General features: G+C 40.8%; 1 protein-coding gene across 8 annotated transcripts; it reads left to right on the plus strand.

The window, feature by feature from the left end:
- The first annotated feature begins 1,595 nt into the window (after nucleotides 1-1,595).
- On the plus strand, nucleotides 1,596-21,220 carry TDG (thymine DNA glycosylase). Of its 8 annotated transcripts, none has more exons than XM_008536903.2 (11): nucleotides 1,613-1,882; nucleotides 3,338-3,576; nucleotides 9,917-10,059; nucleotides 12,155-12,396; nucleotides 13,524-13,593; nucleotides 14,728-14,863; nucleotides 15,058-15,140; nucleotides 15,220-15,314; nucleotides 17,898-18,069; nucleotides 18,528-18,653; nucleotides 19,271-21,220. In XM_008536903.2, exons 3-11 carry the CDS (start codon nucleotides 9,966-9,968, stop codon nucleotides 19,402-19,404), a joined length of 1,152 nt encoding a protein of 383 aa, XP_008535125.1. In that variant the 5' UTR covers nucleotides 1,613-1,882; nucleotides 3,338-3,576; nucleotides 9,917-9,965; the 3' UTR covers nucleotides 19,405-21,220. The 8 variants fall into 8 exon arrangements, with proteins under 8 accessions (XP_008535123.1, XP_008535124.1, XP_008535125.1 ...); XM_070600753.1 differs by having other exon boundaries at nucleotides 1,632-1,882; nucleotides 19,274-21,220; XM_070600750.1 differs by having other exon boundaries at nucleotides 1,638-1,882; nucleotides 3,338-4,128.
- Nucleotides 21,221-21,324: the final 104 nt, after the last annotated feature.

The raw sequence follows: 21,324 nt of genomic DNA on the forward strand, positions 1-21,324 counted from the left end.
CACTGGGAGAAGAGGGGGAATAGGTGAAGGGACTTGCCCTTCTGTTCTTGTTGTCCTATCATACAAGGTCTCTTTGAAGTAGACATATTTGGGAAAGATAGGAGGAGGACATTTCTCCTAGGCTTCCTCAAGTTCTGGTGGGCAAGGCACACGAGCAGAAGTTTGTCTTCCAGACTCTGATTCCGGATGGGGAAAGAGACACTGATGAGACAGGAGCCACTTTGCTGCAGTTGCTTCACCATTTCCAGGTTCGACCTGCTGCTCCCCAGCAACTCTTCCAGTACACTCTTCCTTTTGCAAATCGAAACTGAACAGAGTCCGCTGGTCTGCAGAGGTTACGAAGGGAGCCGGCAGACCCAGAACGCACAGCACCTCACCGTCAGGGAGATGCGTGCCGCCCAAGGCTAACTCATCCTGAGTGAAACTTCCTGAAAAAAGTCTGCAGCTCTTTACACACCCTTTCAGTCACCAGAATTCTCTCTGTAATAACTGAGGGAAGCCACCTGCTTTAAAACTTTTCTAGACTCTGGTCCTGAGTAGTTAGCAAAACCAGAGAGAGGATGGGCTGTTGTTTCTTCATTCACTCAACAAATATTCACTGACAATCGACCATGAGTCAAGTTCTGAGCGGTAACTACTAATGGACAGAGCATTCGTAAAAGTTCTGAAAAGTTTAAAAGTATTAAAACTTTCCTTTAAGCAACTGATAGAATACAAATTAATCACTTGTATGTACTCACGAAAGCCCTTTCCTGCATCCCAGAATGCAGAAGACACACGAAGCACGGAGCCACAACCCTCTCCCAGCCCACGTTACATAGTGAGACATGAACCACTCTTGCTGTAAAGCACTGAGATTTTGGCGTCTTCTGTTACCACGGCTTAACTAGAGAAAGCTAACTAATATAGCAGCCATGCTTTTCATCACGCAAACTAGAGCAACAGAAAAGCCTGTCTCCATTAAGCGTTATTTCATGAAGTCACTGTACAAAAACCAGTGACAACTTGAGAACTAATGAAACAAACACTAGCTGTAAGAGCCACTGAGAAATAAAACAGAGGGGCTAGTCTGGGAAGGTATAAAGAGGACAGAGTGCCTGAATGGCATCTATTTTCAGACTTCAAATCTTTAATATTTGTACACTTCCAAAGTAGAGCAGACAATGGTTTACGTAAAGCTTTACATTTTACAAAGCAGTTTTACAATCACTCTCGTTTTACAGATTAGGAAACTGAGGCCCAAGATGGTACAGAGGCCTCGATTCGCACGTTTTCTGATTCCAAAGATGCCCCGATGTCACACTTAATAATTAATACTTGATTATTAACGCAAACTACTGCTGTTAATCGGCATAAAATTTCGGGTGGAAAAGCCTGGATAATCCTGATAAGCATAACCGGCCTGTCTGCACAGCACCGTGGGACGACCTCACCCTTTCACTCCCCCGCATCCGCCTGCCAGAAAAAAGTCAGGGCGGACAAAAACTTCCGTCAGTAGAGCGCTTCTGCTCCCACCCTTTTTTGCCCTCCACCTTTCCCGAAAGGCCAAGCGGCGAGCAGGAGAACCAACGAGACGGGAGCGAACGTGATTGGTTGCTCTGTGTCACGTGATGACCACAGGCGTGGGATTTGGCTCCAAGCAGGCGGAAGCGCCGCGCGGAGAGGGCTCGGGGTTGGGGGGAGGGGGGACGAGGAGATTGGGGGAGGAGCTTGAGCGCTAGCCGCTGACCCAGTTCTACCGGCAATCGTGTCCAAGTCTCTGGTTCTTGTCGTACCGCCGTTCGTAGGCCGCGGTACTACAGAGACCAGTCGCTCGCTTGCCTGGCAGGAGCAGCCGCCCGCACTAGCGGCAGCAGGGAATGGAAGCGGAGAACGCGGGCAGGTAAGGCCGGGGCGGAGCGCCGCCCCTCCCCCCGCGCCCCTCGTGGCGGGGCCGGCCGGCGGGCGCGCGCACGCACGCAGGGGTCTTTAAATGCCGCGGCCCGAGTACAAAGGCCGGGGCGGCGCGTGCGCACTGCCGGCCTGCTCGAGCCCCTCCCCAGCCGAGTCGCTCCGGCGCCGCGCCGCGTGCACCTGGACCTCTCTTTGGTCCTTCCCGGCTTCTAGCAGGCTTTGGGATGCGTTAATAAGCAGCCAACAGTCTCCCGTTAGTATTTCCTTCCGGTTGCTATTCTTGGGTACATTTCCCCTCACCCTCTATTATCGTGCAAAGAGCTGTAAAGATGGAGTATCACACGTGTCACTCCAGGAGTTTTCGTTTTAGAGTTGGTAGATTGGCTGGGCTTCCTCCCCCAAAGGTTTGCTAAAGGCAACAGCCAGGGCCACGAGATAACATTGCCATCCTAGAGCTCTTGAATTCTGGGACTATGAATAACACTCCCGAGGAGTCATCTAAAAACGTCTTATGCTGTTCTTGAGGACGAGCTTAAAAATTTACTTTTAATATGTACTTTGAGGAGTGTTAGATACGTGGAGAGACATTCTCCGGAAGCAGCGATTTGAACTCCAGACAGAAAGCCAAATGAAAAAATAAATAGTTATGGTAACAGGGTCTTTAAAAAGAAAAAGAAATAGTTTACATTGAAATAAAATACTATTAGACCTCGTGGAGAATTACCCAGACTCAATGACTAATGGGCTCTGAACTTAGGCAAGACACTTAGCTTCTCTGGGCCTGGTCGTGTCTGTAAAAAGGGCATGTCTGGAATCCAGTTCTGACATGCTGTGAATCAGTGTTATGTGGAAGGGGCGTACTTAAGTAACCAAAATAAATTATCTTGGAGTTTAGGAAAGGAGATATATGTAGATAAAGTGTAGACTTTATTCTGACTTTGTGGATCAAATCCTGAAATAAAGTACTCCACTTCTTTCCTAGAAGAACTTTACAAATAAAAGAATTCACCAGAACTGGTGGAAATTCCTCTCGCCTTTGTGATCTTCAGATCAGAATTGAAACCTGGGTAAAGCCTACCATGAAATAAATTACACATTATAAGACCTTTCTCACTGTCTGACAGCAAAGTAATAGGTGTCTGATACAGGGTTTAGCTCAAAACTGTCTAACTTACATTCTGTCTTAACTTCATCCATACGGTTATAGACCATTTTTTATTCTGACTGGCAAAGCTGTCACCTCTGGACATGTGGAGAATTCTGTGTTAATACTCTAAGTATAGCGCTTATCTTTGGGAATTCTGAAATGACTCAGGCCCTAGATAGTGTGAGAAAGCTGTTCTCTGTCCCCCTTGACTTTGTGCTAATCAAGGAATGGAATGGAATGCTGGGTATAATGAATTTACTTTACCATGGATATAGACTCTTTTTTTTTTTTTAAAAGAGAAGATAGTTCAAGAGTCATAACAAGCACTTAGAATCTGACCAGAAAGGAAAAAAGAAAGAAGAGGACCTTCTAATGAGCCAAGCCTGAAAAGGACATTTACCAAAATTGGAAAGTAGGATGCCAAGTCAAAAATGACTAGAAAAGTGACACAGACTGGAGAAGTGTGACATGGACCACTGAAAATGAATGAAGACAGGAAAGGTTAACCTCAAATGAGATCGGCCTTTCTAGAGATGGTAAGGAGACCGAGAAGGACTTTTCTAGTTGCGTGTGGACAGCAAGAGTGACGAGAATGTTTTGGGTTTTCTGCCGGGTCCACTGGCATGATGTTAGTTGATGACAGAAAACATAAGCACTTCGTTCTGATTTTGATTTCTCATCTCCTATGTTAAGAAAAATGATCGTAGCCTAGAAATGGCAGAAGGAAAGTCTGTAAGAGAGATTTAAAGCTCAAGATCAGTGACGGCATTTAAGAGAACTTTTAGGGGCGCACCGCGTGGCTAAGTGGTTAAGTTCGCACACTCTGCTTCAGGGTTTCGCCGGTTTGGATCCTGGGTGCGGCCATGGCACTACTCATGGAGCCATGCTGAGGCGGCATCCCACACAGCACAACCAGAAGGACGTACAACTAGAGTATACAACTATATACTGGGGGACTTTGGGGAGAAGAGGAAAGAAAGGAAGAAGAAGAAGATTGGCAACAGATGTTGGCTCAGGTGCCAATCTTGAAAAAACAAAAGAAAGAAAACTTTTAGCTGCACCAACAGAAATCATATTTCCTGGCCTAGGTAAGTTGTATTTAAAGTGAGAGGCCAGATTACAGCAGTCTAAGAACTTGTAGACAGCGGGAGAGGGGGCTTGAGGCCTAGAAATAAACACGTGAGTCCCTGTTTCTTTCAGTGGTGGAGTCTGTTCTCTAATGTATCGGACTGATCCTAAACAAATTTTTTACTTCTCAGTGGTTATTGAGCATATTTAAAAGGAACTAGACTAGACAGCATCAGGAGGTATCAGAAATATTTAATCATCTCTTGCTGTCTTATTATTATTATAGCAAATTTACGGTATACTAGGCACTGTTTTAAGTGTCTCACATGTGTTAACTAATTTAATCCTCATAACCAGTGAATTAGGTGCGACTATTCCTATTTTACAGACGTGGAAGCTGGGACATAAAGAGGTTAAGAAACTTGCCTACAGAGCTAGTAAATGGCTGAGCTGAAATTTGAACCCAGGCGGTGTGGCTTCAGTCTGCCTCCCTAGCAGCTGAGCCCTGCGACACTTCTTTTTGTGGGCAAGGTGAAGATGGACTGACAGCAGTCCAATTAGGTGAAATCAAAACTGGCTTCCTACTGAAAGAATCAAGGGCGGGCTGAAGAGAGCTCTGTACTGATGTGCCATGTAGTTCTACCCCAACTTTGTTCTTTTCAGCAGTTAGCAACTTCGAGCTGCTGATGGCATGCTGATAAAATTTGTGAGTGACCTAATTCCCGGAGGGGTTTGTGGAATTGATAGTTCGAATCAGAATCCAGATCAATCCCAACTGGCTGGAATGGTGAATCATCTTTTACAAAAAGAGGCACAATCCTGTGCTTACGTACAGAAAAATCAATGATACAAATGTGCGATGAGGGAGAGGTGATAAAGGGCAGCCTTCATTGATGGAAAACTCAGTGTGAATCGACAGTGTAATGTGGGTGCCAGTAAGGCTAGTGTAATGGATTCTGTAATATGGTTCCAGAATGAGGAAGTTGATAGCCCTGCTCAGTTTCAGGAAGATGAGTCTGTATCTGGAGTGTTTTTATTGTGTTTGATTCTGAGCACCAAAAAATGACCAAATAGTGAGGAAACTTGAAATCATACTATATGAAGAATAGTTAAATGAACTGGGGCCTCTGGCTTGTTCTAAATCTTTGTGTTTACAGTTTTTAGTGGACTGCACAGTAAATTCCCAGTAATGCATGGTGAATACACACACTTCCATTTAGCCATACTGAGTGTAGTCTTTAAATAGTTATGATGGTATTCCAAGAGAGGTTTACATAAGTAGTCCCCTTTAATTGAGCATTTGAATTATTTAGCATTGATTGTTATTTTGTAAGTATTCGGTGTTGTATATGCTTGTTTAGATGAAAATAATAAAATTTTTCTGTAAACTGAAGGTTTCTGTCCTTCCAAAATTCCTATGTTGAAACCTAACCCCCAATGTGATGGTATGTGGAGGTGGGGCCTTTGGGAGGTGACTGGGTCATGAAGGTGGAGCCCTCATGAATGGGATTAGTGCCCTTATAAAAGAGGCCAAGAGAGCGCCCTCATCCCTTCTGCCTTGGGGAGGACACAGCAAGAAGGGGGCCCTCTGTGAACCAGAAGGGGTGTCCTCACCAGAAACTAATCTGCCAGCACCTTCAACTTGGACTTTCCAGCCTCCGTCACTGTGAGAAATAAATATTTGTTGTTTATAAACCACTCAGTCTATGGTGTTTTGTTATAGCAGCCCAAATGAAGTAAGACACGTGTATTTAGAAAAGAGCAACTTAAATATTTTAAATAGTGGAAAATAACCAAAGATTAAAGTTGGAGTTGTTCATTTTAGAGAAAACCTTAAAGAGTTAGTTTTTTGAAATACAGCAAAATCTGAATCAACTGGATTCTGTCAGCTGTGTGTCTGTGTGAGTGTGAGTGTGTGTGTGTGTGTGTGTGTGTGTGTGTTTTGAGAAAGACTGTCGAAAGACACAATTCATTAGGAAAATACACAGCCCATCAATTTCAGACGGCTTTAAAAACCAATCCTTTGAGCACTGTTGTTCAGGAGAAGGGGGGTGCTAATGGAGGCTGGGAGAGAGGAACGGGTTAACTGTGGGACAGAGCGGGGACAAACAAAACAACGGAGAAGAAAAGTGAACAAGGGGAAGTAAAGCCATTCATCATGCTTGTAAGTTGGATATCAGGGAGTTAGAGAAAATGAGAACTCTTTGGGGTCTGTTCTGAGTCGGGACAGACTTGGTCCCCTTTCCTACACATTCTCCGTATATATAGACATCGCTGAATCTCACCCTCATTTTCATAGTGAGGAAACAGGTCCTGAGAGGATGAATGACTCCACTAATGCTCTCTGTTGCCATCCCTCTCATCCGGAGAAAATTATTCTTCATACACATTGCAGAATTCTGCATTATGAAGAGGCAGTTATCATATATAAATACAACAAATGTATTTAAGAAGTATTTTCACATTAAGGTTGAAACAGGTTTATGCTGCTTACAGATTTAACTTACTGATAATAGAGAATTAAATTATCCAGAATGCTTTGGTTTCCTGGCATTCGAGTTCATGAAGGTTTTTGTACAAATGTAATGCTTTCTTCTGCCAAGTAATAAGAATGTTGTAATCCACCCTCTTTCCTTTTGTTCTGGCTGTTAGGAAGCCGTTGAGATGATCAGGCGAAATTTAACATTTAAAGATAGTATAATACCTCAGAACTTACACATTCTATTTTGCATAGCTTTATTTTTCTATTTCTGTTCTAATTTAACTTATTGTTAAGTGCCAGGGATCGTTTAAATTAAGGGACACATCGCTATTATAGATAAGTTTCTGGATTTCTTTCAAAATTGATATATATCTCTAAAATAAAACTTCAGGGTTTTTTCTTCAGTATTCTTTACTTTTTCTTCAACCCACTGATTTCTAAAATTTTAATTTTCGATTTCTGAGCCCCAGAATTTCTGATCTTTTGATGCTTGATGACCCCCTCAATATACTAAGGGAGCCACATTTTAGAAATTTATTTTTTAAAGTTCAGAATCCTGTTGTAATGTGAGTGGTGTCTCTCTCATTTATATACATATTTTAAGTTTGGATTTTTGTGAAGTGCTCAAAATGGGACACACCTGTGAAACTCTGAGAGCGATAGCGAGAAGCATGAGCGAGAGTGGCTGACTGCCTTCTCGACAGTGTGACAGACTGAGAACAGACCTCATGCATTCTTTGGCCGCTCATTTACTGTGAACACATGTCTTTATTTTTATATATTCCAGCTGAAAGGGCTGTTTGCATCTCAGAAAACTGCCACTGGCCACAACCAAAGGTTACAGTTCGTTTTACTAGAATTTCCAGAGCATCACTGCACGTGAGCTCTCAGTGTTACCCAGCCACATCAAGCCCCTCAGCAGAGTATTTCAGTCATGAACACTGAACAAGGAACATTTTGACAATTTATTGAAAAGAGCTATGAATAGTATTAAAAGTGTGAAAAAAGAGGACATTTTACTTTGTGCTGGGCACAATTTAAGCACTTCTCTTCGTTGTTATATTTTAACTTCTAGAACTTGCCTCCATATTTTCCCTATGTGCAGCGTTATTTACAATACTATTTTGTATTTTCCACTTTATTTATTTTTTTTAAGATCTTAATTTTTTTCCTTTTTCTCCCCAAAGCCCCTGGGTACATAGTTGTATATTCTTCTTTGTGGGTCCTTCTAGTTGTGGCATGTGGGACACTGCCTCAGTGTGGTTTGATGAGCAGTGCCATGTCCACACCCAGGATTCGAACCAACGAAACCGCCACCTGCAGCGGAGTGCGCGAACTTAACCATTCGGCCTTGGGGCCAACCCCTCCACTTTAAAATAGAAAACATTTTCTGTGCTCTTACAGGATATCAAATTTAATTTTTAGGAGCTGCATAGTATTTTTTCATGTTAATCTACTATAGTTTACTAAATCATTGTATTGTCTTTATTTTTTTATATAATTTGAGAACAATATATTTAAAGAAATAAAACTCTTAGGATATAGTTTAATATCCTTCTCGCTAATTCTTAATCATTTCTTATCAACTTACCCTTAAAAGATAGCTTGAAGTTAAATGCCTCTCTGGTGGTTTGTCATTGGATAAACAAGGGATTGGGCCCCTGTTTTTCTTTGAGCATCCAACATCCTAACCCAGCTACCCATGGGTAGTCTGTAACCTTGGATCTACCTCAGCCATTTAAGCTTATCCAGGGGAATGCTTTAGTTGCCTTTTTTTTTTTTTTTTCGGTGAGGGAGATTGGCCCTAAGCTAACATCTGTGCCAGTCTTCCTCTATTTTGTATGTGGGACACTGCCACAGCATTGCTTGATGAGCGGTGTGTAGGTCCGTGCCCAGGAAACCTGTGAACCCTGGGCTGCCAAAGCAGAGCATGTGAACTTAACCGCTACACCACAGGGCTGGCCCCTAGTTTGCCATTTTTTAAGATATGATTTACATACTATAAAGTTGACCCATTTAAAGTGTACTAGTTTGCCTTTTTAATCTCTGCTTTCTGAGCTCCCTGTCTTTCTCCACATGTCATGGAGAAAGAAAACTAGTAAGTAGAGGATCTTGCCACAGAAAATCAGAGTGTTCTCTCCAAATGGTAAATGGCACTTACCCATTTTATTTCCTAGTGTTTTTCTTCCTAACGCTTATTTAATGGCATTATTTGGCATCAGCTGTGACTCGAGTTTCATAAAATACATGTTTACTTCCCTAGCTTTGTGTTGATGGCAACAGCTTGAGAGAGTGGTTTATGGTCATCAGAAATACTTTTTGAAAGTTATTTTCTGTGAAGGCCTGTGTTCCTTACATTGAACAGAATGCTTTGAACAAAGTTTAAATCATGTTCAGAAGAGAGGTTTAGAGTGATTTTTTTCCATAAATTCATACACATTTACAAAATATCTATTTCTAGTCCTCATTTAGTGGCAAAAAAAAAAAAACCCCAGCAACAATTAAAAACAGAGCCAATGAATAAATAAGTAAACAGGCAAATGAACCAAAAGAGGACCTGAAGTTAGGTTGGAGGAGGGGTGGGAATGGGAAATGTTGGGCCAAGGCTATGACTTCCAGTTATAAGAGTAACAAGTTCGGGGCCACTAATGGACAGCAGGGTGATAGCTAACAATACTGTGTTATATACTTGAAAGTTACTAGGAGAGTAGATCTTAACTGTTCTCACCATAGAAAAACAATGGTAATTACATGACGTGATGGAGTGGTGGGTAAGGCTATGGTGATAATCATTTTGCAGTATGTAAGTGTATCAGATAACATGTGCACCTTATATTTACACAATATTATATGTCAATCATATGTCAAGCTTGGGGGGAAGTTAGATTGGAGGGGATCTTTGCACAAGAGGATTAAATACTGAAGTTAGGGACACAAATTATTTTTGTGGACATTTCAACCTTGTACAGGCTGGTGGGCCTCTCAAGTCTCTCTACTAGAAAATTCCCATGATCTCATTTCAGAGAAAGTACAGGCTGACTTGACAGGACTGGTAAGTTTTATTGATGACACATCTTGTCGTTAAACAGTGTGAGGGTTAATTAACATCTGCTTAGTAGGCGCTCGGTAAAAGTTGATGAAGGTTAGTGAAGGTGGACATATGGAAATAGCTCTGCCTCCTCTCTTTGTCCCTATTATTGACTCGAAATGAATACCACAGTCTGGTTAGAAAATATTTTGATCCTAAAGGTTTTTTTACAGCTGATCATGTAAACTTACATTTGGGTAATTTTATCATGGTATCTTATACTTGATTGTTCTTTTAGCTACTCCCTTCAGCAAGCTCAAGCTTTTTATACATTTCCATTTCAACAAATGATGGCTGAAGCTCCTAATATGGCAGTAATGAATGAACAGCAAATGCCAGCAGAAGTTCCAGCCGCAGCTGCTGCTCAGGAACCCGTACAAGGTAGTGTTCGCCAGGATAGGTTAGAAAATTAGCTATTAGATTAGCCAACGTATTTAAGAAAGGATTTAATGATGAATTTTAGCTCTATTTTAGTGTTTAAAATTTAATCCACTTTTTAAGTACTTAGTCTGTGCCAGGCACTGTGGTAGGTTTTGGGGAATAAAAGAACATGGATCCTGCCCTTGAATATTTCATAATCTAGTAGAGGAAAATAAGTCGACACGCATTATGCCTCAGCACACTGGGCCGTGAAGAGGGTGCAGGATGCTGTGAGAGTTCACGGGGTTGGCGCCTAACTCACACTGAGGCTCAGAGGCAGCTTCCCAGAGCTCTGAAACTCAAGAGTGAGGAGACTTTAGGAGAACAGGATGGGGAAGATTCCAGGCCAAGGGATTGGCTTGCACCAAAGCACAGACATGAAGAAGCATGACAGTTAAAGCACTGAGTGGTTCCGTGTCATTGGAGTCTGGGGTGGAGCACAGGAATGGTGAGAGATGAGGCCAGGTGGGGGCAGTTGAGGCTTGTTTAACCTAAAGAATGTATATTCTGTCCTGAAGGAAACAGGGAGCTCTTGAGAGAATATAGGCAGAGGGTTACTTAAATAGATGGACATTTGAAAAATCAGTCTGGAAATATAATAGAGGCTAGATTGGATGGTAGAGAGCAAGGCAGAACTCGGAGGCAAGGAGTGGATTAGAGACTGTTTGAATAATCTGGGGAAAAATGAAGAGGACCTGAAGAGGTGGAGAAGGACAGAATTAGGAAATACTCAGGAGGTAAAATTACCTGGCCATGGTTAATAGATTTCATGTGGGGGAAGAGGGAGAAAGAGGAATCTGGAAGTAACTCCCAGGCTGTTGGATGAAGGAGGTACAGTTCACCAAGACAGAGAATTAGAAGAGAAGAGAATAGAGTTGGGGGTTGGGGGTTCGGGGGTGGAGAGAAAGTAATGATTTTCTCCATCGTAGCAGTATTGGATGAGAAATGTGCCCGGAGTTTCGGTTTATGAGTCCAGGAACACATCTAACTCCACTGCATTGGAGGACCCCTGCCCTTATCTCCTGTTTTTCTGGGCAGGGAGCACTAGGATGTCCCCAGCTACAAGCCAGTGGAGGTGGGTTCCTTGGCCTAGGGAGAGGCTAATGCTGTGTGAGATAGAAGAGAGGAAGGATGGGAGGCTCAGGTGGGGAAAGGCCAAATAGCAGTAGAATGGGGTAGGGGCCTGAGAAATTGAGAGATGTTAACGAGTTAAGGGTGAGGAATCCAAGGCTTTCTGGTGGGTAACTTCCTCTTGGGCAACTTTAGGTCAGCAATTCTTGACCTGAGGTGATTTTGCCCCAAGGGACATTAGGCAGTATCTAGAGACCCTTGATGTGTTGATTGTCATGACTGGCAGGATACTACTGGCATCTGGTGGATAGAGACCAGGGTTCCTGTTAAACCTTCTATAATGCACAGTACAGACCCCACAACCAAAAATTATTCAGCCTAAGATGTCAGTAGTGCCAAGATTGAGAAACTGCTTTAGATCCTGAGATCGGATTCCTCGTCTTGCCTTTTGAAAAATACTGCCAGCCCAGAGAGTTCATCCTTAGCAACCTCTAAATTCACCTCCTTGGCTGTGTTTGGAACAGAATGTACGCTCAATCTCCAGAACAAGCCAACAAACCAGTGGAAGTTTTCTACTGCCGGAAATTATGGGGAAATTAAGTTACAATGTTTCCCTTCCTCCCTATTTTTCTATCTATTCTTTCATTTGTTTACTTAATTATTTATATATTTACATTTAGAATTCCTATAAAATGGTACATAGATACTTTATCCCTAGGGAGGCCGGAATGCCAGGTAAGAGTGTGTGGAAAATCAATCTATGATGATTATGGATATTTCATCCCAAGGACAGCCAGCAGAGGGTGGGGGTGAGGCCACATGAACGATTTCTAGGATGAAGGAAGGGGAAGATACTGCAGACGAGACTGATGTTGGGACATAGAAGAGAAAGGTAAAAAGGATGTTGAAAGGGTGGCTTTTTGGGGGAAAGCTGCCTAAAGTTTGTAAGTTATGGTTTTCTGCACCTACATCCATTGTGTTTCAGAGACTCCAAAAGGAAGGAAAAGAAAACCCAGAACAACAGAACCAAAAAAACCAGCGGAACCCAAAAAACCTGCTGAGACCAAAAAATCTGGGAAGTCCACAAAATCAAAAGAAAAGCAAGAAAAAATAACAGACACGTTTAAAGTGAAACGAAAAGTAGACCGTTTTAATGGTGTTTCAGAAGCTGAACTTTTGACCAAGACTCTCCCAGACATTTTGACCTTCAATCTGGACATTGTGATTGTAAGGATTTTTGTCCTCATTTGGTTTTATAAGTAGTATTGATGGATGAACTTTACTTCACCTTTATCCTTGCAAATAGCATTTTGCTGAAAAAGTCCATTTCTAAGAATCCTTTTGGTAGCAAATAGTGTCACCTTCATGAGGTTGTGTTATGTAGGTGTTTTCAGGAAGGGGGGCTGTCTGGTTTCAAATCCTGCCAAGTCGATGTGACCTTGGACAAACCTTAACCTTCCTAAACAGCAGTTTCCTCCTTGGTGAAACGGGTGGTAATAGTACCTGCCTCATACGGTTGCAATTAAATAAAATAGTCCATAGATTGCATGCCACCTGGGAGTTCTCCATAGATGATGACACTGATTTTGAACTTTGGTTTTTGTCTGTAACTATAAGAGACATCAGCATGCAGACAGCTGTGTAGATGATGTGGAGTAAGCTGCTCGCTGAGTCAAGAAGCCAACTTGTGGCTGGACCTGGGCTCAGACTGATGGACTGCCCCAGGACCTCTCTCTCTCCAGCAAAGGTGGCTGGAGGTAGGGGCCTGGGCACATGAGGGAGTCAAACTCGTTTTTAAAAACAAGAGGAAAACTTTTTCTTTTTTTTAAAGGTTGGCCCCCCGCCCCAGGCTAACAACTGTTGCCAATCTTCCTTTTTTTCTTTTAAGGATTGGCACGTGGGCTAACAACTGTTGCCAATCTTTTTTTTTTTCTGCTTTATTTCCCAAACCTCCCCCCCCACCCCACCCCCCCGCCCACATAGTTGTATATCTTAGTTGCAGGTCCTTCTAGTTGTGGAATGAGGGACGCCGCCTCACCATGGCCTGACGAGCGGTGCCATGTCAGAGCCCAGGCTCTGAAACCTGGGCCGCCCCAGCAGAGCGCGCAAACTTAACCACTCGGCCATGGAGCAGGCCCCAAGAGCAAAACTTTTGATATAAAGGATATTTCTCTCCTCAAAATGGGGTACTTGGTTCAGATCACGAGTACCTAATCGATAAACAGTATTGCTTATGGTGCTGGATTAAATTGTTATTTTAATAAATTCAGTTTTGTCCACCACTCCTCCACAGAAACCTTAAGTCTTAAAGCCTTCTTTTCAAGACTGAAATGTGTAAACATTTTGTTTTATAGATTGGCATAAACCCAGGACTAATGGCTGCTTACAAAGGTCATCATTACCCTGGACCTGGAAACCATTTTTGTAAGTGGGTGCTGTTTTTATTTTGCTTTTAAACTAGATAGTCTCTTCTAATAGTTTGGGGGATTTTTTTTTTAACCAAATTGTGTTTTAAAAAGAGTCTATATTTTCTGTGTGTGTGTGTGTGTGTGTCTACACAAAAGGTTTGAAATGATGCGTCGCTGTTAACATTTTGTGTATGAGAGTGGAGGGACTTAAAAAGGACTGCTTTTCTTTTGCTTGAATTGTTTCAGATGAGCAGTAGTACTTTCTTTCAATGATTTTCTTTTACTTGTTATGTACAGACATAGTAACAATAGTACATTGTTGTGCCAGTGTAGACAAAATACGGACCTCTCCAGATTTCTTCTCATCTTATTTCCTAGAAGAGATAAAATGCGTTGATCACTGGCAACTAAGTTGTAATAGTTAAGAAATGCTGTGATTGGAAACATTCTTAACAGACACTTCATATCTAGCAGAAAATAGTATTAAAGACCCTCATGCTTGTAAAGTGAGCTTTAGAACCAAGTAAAGCTACTGTCTCGTTGTCCTCTGTACAAGTCATCTTACCTCACACTGCCTGTTAGAACAAGGCATACAGTAGGCCCTCAGGAAATAGTAGTTAATTATCTAAGAGTAACATTGAACACATTTAGGGCAAATGACAGTAGACTGTTTTTGGAACTAATGACAGTGTCTCCATTATTTAAAAAAAATTTCTGGAGAAGTTTGAACTTTTCATTTCCTCCACTGTCGGGATGTTTGAATGCTCCGAGTCCACTGGTGAATGTTTATCTGTTTGAGGGATTCCAGGGGCAGGTGGTGGGGTCACCAGTTATTAGAGAGGAAAACAAACGGTTTCACGGTTTCCCGCATTGACTAGCTGTGTATTCTTGACAGGCATTTACCTTAACCTCCTGAGGAGAGGAGATAAGAATAGTGATGTCTCATAAGGTAGTTAGGATGATTAATGAGACAGTCCATGCAAGGGGCCGCAGTACTCAGCACATAGGTCAAATAGCATAGCAAACAATTACTATGTTACAATTTTTTAAATATCCTAAATCTTCTTTTTTTTCAATTTCAAGAATAGATTGTAATTCATGGAGCAAAGACCTTTGACCTATGGAAATAAACTGAACTCTCTTGTCACAGGGAAGTGTCTGTTTATGTCAGGGCTGAGTGAGGTCCAACTGAACCATATGGATGACCACACTTTACCAGGGAGGTATGGTATTGGGTTTACCAATATGGTGGAAAGGACAACACCAGGCAGCAAGGATCTTTCCAGGTAATTACGTAACATTTATCTTTATAGGTGGGAACCTCGACCGTGCCGGCGCCTCATATACTCTATGAACACCATGTGTATCTAGTGCCAGCCGAGCTTAACAAATACATGGATAGATCTTTTATTGAAAGCTATCTGAATTTAGCATAAGTATTGCCATTCTTATATTGTGATACTTTTCAATTCGATTTTAGTAAAGAATTTCGTGAAGGAGGACGTATTCTAGTGGAGAAATTACAGAAGTATCAACCACGAATAGCAGTGTTTAATGGAAAATGTAAGATTTACTTCTAAATTTTATCTTTTTTCTTTGCTAACAGTATGGGCAATGTCAATATGTTTATATTTTATTTTAGGTATTTATGAAATTTTTAGTAAAGAAGTTTTTGGAATAAAGGTTAAGAACTTAGAATTTGGACTTCAACCCCATAAGATCCCAGACACAGAAACTGTAAGTCCTTAAAATTACATTTGTAAATCAGCTAAATATGAATTTTTTTTAGTTTCTCTTTTATTTGTCCTATCCCTTGTGATTTATGCCATAAAAAAACCACACTGTATTTTGTTGAATGCTATCTATATATCAATTTGAACTAATAGTTGCAAATTAATTCAGATACTGTTACAGTTTTATTAGAAAAAGAAACATTTGTCAGATGTTTTAATGATACGTTATTTGGGTAAAATACTGAGAGAAGCTGGCTCACATACTAGTTTCAAAATATACTTAATGGCATATGCTTGTCAGATTCCAGGGGGGTTAGCCCTTGTTCAGTTGTATAAATACATATATATTTACATATGTACATAAATAGAGACATGATCCCAATTAGTAACACTGCTAATTACCCCGTTTCCATATCTTAGCCCAGTTTCGCTTTAAAGCCATATAAATATTGCAGCCCAGCTGCAGACAGGCATCCGACCTGACCAGCACTTGGTTCAAGTGTCTAGACATAAAGGCATCATGGAGGAGCAGGGTGTTCAACTCTGTCATTTCTGCAGACATTTGGTTCGAATTTTGCCTCTTAAATATAGTTTTAAGTTTTGTTTACAACTTTTTAAAAAACAACACACACGCAGACACCCATGTGTTACAGACAACATTTTTTTTTAAGATTTTATTTTTCCTTTTTCTCCCCAAAGCCCCCCAGTACATAGTTGTATATATTTTTAGTTGTGGGTCCTTCTAGGTGTGGCATGTGGGATGCCACCTCAGCATGGCTTGATGAGCAGCGTCACGTCCGCGCCTAGGATCCAAACAACCGAAACCCTGGGCCACTGGAACGGAGTGTACAGACTTAACCACTCAGCCACGGGCCGGCCCCTACAGACAGCATTTTAAATGATGGAGAAGCTATTGTGCCGACAGGTTTTTGTGGAGACCTCAGTATAAAGTTTCTGCTACCTACATACGTTTCAACTTCTTTTTAAATTTCTTCTGTTTTTAACTTCTTATAAATATGTGGTTGATAAAGTAGGTTGTAGCCTAGTCTTGAAATTCAGGCCCACCTTTGTCTGCTTGAGTAAAACTGTGTGGGTGAGTTCAGTGCCTCCTGTAGACAACTGCGTTATTGTCCCTGAAATGCCGGATGGGGCTCAGGTGCCTCCCTCGGATATACGTGATCACAGCACAATCATAAATGAACTTGAATCATGTCATGACGGGTCGTGTTAGCTCTTAGAATGAGCCGTGAGTGCTTTTATCTTTTAAAATTTATTCTTTGTCATGAAATATTCACAGTTATTGATGTTAGTGATTCAACTTTGAACCAAAAATCTACTTTTTTAAGTTTCTAGATCACTTTAATTGAAGAATATCTTGAGATTGGAAAATGTGCGATTACAAAACCTGGTAGCATTTGCACCTGCCTATCTTTATGAATCAGGATTTTCTACATGCTGCATAAACAAAATAAAATAAATATATAATATATATTTTTCTGTAATACATGGTATGGAGGCCAACTTAAAAATTGCAACTAGGGGGCTGGCCCGGTGGCGCAGCGGTTAAGTGCACGCATTCCGCTTCGGCGGCCTGGCGTTCATGGGTTTGGATCCTGGGTGCAGACATGGCACTGCTTGGCACACCATGCTGTGGTAGGCGTCCCACGTATAAAGTAGAGGAAGATGGGCATGGTTGTTAGCTCAGGGCCAGTCTTCCTCAGCAAAAAGAGGAGGATTGGCAGCAGTTAGCTCAGGGCTAATCTTCCTCAAAAAAAAAAAAAAAAAATTGCAACTGGAAATCCCATTTTTTGTTACGCTCTATGAAGGACAGTTTGTCGCCATCATCCAAAATGATAATTGCAAATGTCTTTTTCCTTAGCCATTCCACTTCTAGGAATTTATCCAACAGATCTGCTCACGCATATTCGAAGTTTTATAAATGTAAGGTTTTTCACTACAGCTTATAATATTAAAAGATTGGCAACAACCTAAATGCCCATAGTTGGGTTCTGGTTAAATAAATATGACAATGTTACACAGCTATAAAAAAGGAAGTTCCTTTTACTCTGATTTAGATATCTGATGCAGAATTAAAAGCAAGCTGCCGGATAGGGAATAGACCATGTTATCCTTTGTGTGTTTTTAAAGGGGTGGGGAAGAGTACATTTATCAGACACATCTGATTGTATATTCATGGAATACCTCTGGAACTAGCAACCGTGATTGCCCTTGGGGAAGAGAACTAGGTGCATAGAGACAGAATTGGGAGGGGAGACTTTTTGTTTATACTTATATGCCTTTTGTACCTTTTGAATCGTGAATACTTACTGTTAAAAAGAAAAGACTGTTAATTGATACATGAACATCCGGGGAGGGGGAGCCTCATTGTTTTTGATTTTATGACTTTGTAGTAAGTAAATATTACAAATTTGAACTCAAACATAACTACTTTTGTCGGTTTGGCATATATTGATATGTGATAAGCATCAAGTTATGAACCCAAAGAAAGATAAATTTTCTAATCTCAATATGAGTGGATTCAATAGCATTGTAAGATTTCTGTAACTATAAAATTTTCTGATTCCAGCTCTGCTATGTTATGCCATCATCCAGTGCAAGATGTGCTCAGTTTCCTCGAGCCCAGGATAAAGTTCATTACTACATCAAGCTCAAGGACTTGAGGGATCAGTTGAAGGGCATTGAACGAAACACAGACGTTCAAGAGGTGCAATATACATTTGACCTACAGATGGCCCAAGGTACGTTACCATTATCACTCGTTTTACTCATTTCATGTATATATTACATGATAATATATAGTATATATGTACTCTTAATATATATAACAGAAAGTATGTTGTGGATTTAAAAGCAGGAGGAAAGAAAACAATTACATTTGCAGTCAGAGTGCTCTGATAATGGATATTAGTCACTGTTAAAATCTCCTACCAAGGTCTTCTGTCTACTCTGGATACTCCCACAGATGTTGAGGGTATAAGAAACAGTAGCCAACCTAAAATTAAATCTAGTAGGCTTTTACAGTTCTTGTGAGCTAATTTAGTGTATGTTACAAAGAGTTTAAAAGATTATAGTAAAAGGTATATCTCAGTATATATGAACATTCAAGAAAATGATTTGTTCTGATGATTTCTGAATAAAGCTATTTTCAAAATTGTTGTACAAAATCAGTTTTAAATCCCTTTTACCCTCCTCACAGAGGATGCAAAGAAGATGGCTGTTAAGGAAGAAAAATATGACCCGGGTTATGAAGCAGCGTATGGCGGTGCTTACAATGACAATCTGTGCAACAGTGAACCTTGCAGCTTCTCTTCAAATGGGCCAAGTATGTTCCCCTTCATATGTTTGTTCCTTGCAAAGACTTGGTTTTGTCAGGATTGAGAAAAAAAGTTTTTGTAAAGAGAGGATATTATTGAAAAATGGGAATTGGAATGTAAAAATCTGTTTAGGGGCTGGCCTGGTTGCGTAGTGGTTAAGTTCGCACACTCCACTTCAGTGGCCTGGGGTTCATGGGTTTGGATCCTGGGTGCAGACCTACACACTGCTTGTCAAGCCATGCTGTGGCAGCATCCCTGGTACAAAAAGTAGAGGAAGACTGGCATAGATGTTAGCTCAGGGCCAATCTTCCTCACCAAAAGAGGAAATCTGTTTAGTGACTTTCAGTGAAAATTTGGTAGTTATTTAAGGTTTAACTACACAAACTCTTACAGCTCATTTTCTTTAAGTGACTGACTCTAAGTCATCCTAGTTGCATTTTCCTCCTTCAATAACAAGTGAGGATTTATCAGCCCTGGATTTGAAAACAGAACAGACACTTATCATTGTACTCAAGAAGCTTCCTTAACTATTTTATTAACCGTTCTTCACTGGACTGTTAAAATCTCCTGATTTTGATCATTGAAAGCTTTTAAATAGTATAAACTAATCTTCTTTTCCCGCCAGCAGCTGATAATGGAGAATCAACTTTCAGTGACGTTCCAAATGGGCCGTGGATGACCCAGTCGTTTACAGACCAGATTCCTTCCTTTCATAATCATTGTGGGATGCAAGAACAGGAAGAAGGAAGCCATGCTTAAGAAGGGTGCTCAGCTCTGCTTCAAGGCTGCAGTTTTAATGCAGCTGTGAAGAAGAGTCCCTCGGCGTGCTAACTAAAGTACTTTATTACTGTTTTACTCTGGTGATGTAATCAGTACAGTTGTGTGGTAGAATCAACTGTACAAACCTAAGTAGTTTGGAAGGAAAAAGTAGGGTTTTTTTTGGTATATGAGTTTTTGTAGTTGAATTAACCATCATTCCAGCTTTTTATAAACTGTTTCATGTATGAAGAAATTGACTTTCTTTTGGGTATCACTTTTAATCTGTAATTTTAAAATGCAACAGTCTAAATATTTATACTTGATTGCTAACTGTGCGTAAACCTAGATAACAACGTTATCCCTTTTATGCCTAAGAAGCGCATGCTAATAAGCATTAGCACGGGTGCAGAGGCAGCTGTGCTGATGTTCGTGTCTGAAGTTAACCCTCCGTGGAGCCTCATTGGGTCGTTTTTGGCAGGTTTGATGGGCTCCCTGAGTGGCAGTCACACTCTGACCTCTTTGCTTTACCAGTGGGGAGCCTTTAGGAGATTCTTAGCGGCAGAAACGTAGAGTGTGGCCCTGCAGTTGCAAGGCCAGCCCGGCCTGTCCTGACAGGACATGGAGCCTGGCTTTGGCCTCCCTCCCCCGTGTGTTAGTCCTCTCGTAGGCAGAAACTATTCTACGAGGATGGTAAGTTCCAGAGAACGCAGTAGACGTTTTAAATTTTGTTCCTTCATCTCTGTTTTACTTGAGAGACATAACGGTTGACAGCGAAGGAACTGCATGTCCCTCTCAATAGCTGTCACCGTTCTGATTTTATCCTCTGTGGCTTTAAGAATCTATCATGGAAAGTGATGAGAAATGAACTTCCAGGCTGAGCAACAAGATGCTGGAGGTGTTTGATAATCTTACTTAAACTGGTGCTCTATGTACATGAGATGTACTAAAATAAGTAATACAGAGTTTTTCTTACTAGGTAAATCTAATAAGCCAGTAATTGAAAAAGTTCTTTGCTGCATCATTGCTGTTTGTTACTGTGGACTAAATGAACCTCACGGCAAGGCTGGTCTGAAGAAATGCACCTTTGTGGTTTTCTAATGCATTTTCCATGGTGCTAGAGAGTCCAGACTATTAGGCCTGGTGGATTTTAAAGCTGGGTACTCGGAAATGCCCTTTGCATTTACTCCTGATCACTTCTGAATATTCTGATTTCATACATACCCAGGGAGCATGCTGTTTTTCAATATGAAAATATTTATGAGGTTTTTTTTCTTTTCTAAGCGGTCACATGGCTTGTTCTCTTTATAATAAGAGAAATTCTTGTGTGAATGTGAACATGCTTTTTAGTTGTGGCTGTGATGGGTTTTCTTTTTCCTTTAGTCTAGGTCAAGCTGTGTAAGTCCTTCATGTTATTTAAGTCACGTACTGTACTGCTGTTTACATGGATGTTTTATGCGGGTGCTTTGAAGTGCCTTGCATCAGGGATTAGGAGCAATTGAATTATTTTTTCATGGGACTATGTAAAGCATGTAACTAGGTATTGTTTTGGTATATAACAATTATAGCCTTAAAATAGATTTTTTTTTGAGTGGAGAAAATACCCTTTAAATTATGATGGACTCTCACTGGAGAATGGGTTTGAGGATTTTCCAAGTATACAATAATGATGTTTTTCATTAAATATGACAGATGAGTAGTAAATGTTGATATATCCTATATGTGACAATATGAGACTTTTTCATTAAATAATATTGAAAAAGTTTTTAAATTCTTTTGAAAGTCTGATGGTTTTTACAATAAAAAATATTAAGAATGATTATCGTTAAGTTGCAGATTTTCTGTAGCAAGACTTCCTGGTATTCTTTCCCCCTTTAAACCTGAGATCAATTTACCTCCTAATATATTTAACATGTAGAATAA

This window comes from Equus przewalskii, chromosome 29 (genome assembly GCF_037783145.1).
Source record: "Equus przewalskii isolate Varuska chromosome 29, EquPr2, whole genome shotgun sequence".
Taxonomy (NCBI): Eukaryota; Metazoa; Chordata; class Mammalia; order Perissodactyla; family Equidae; genus Equus; species Equus przewalskii.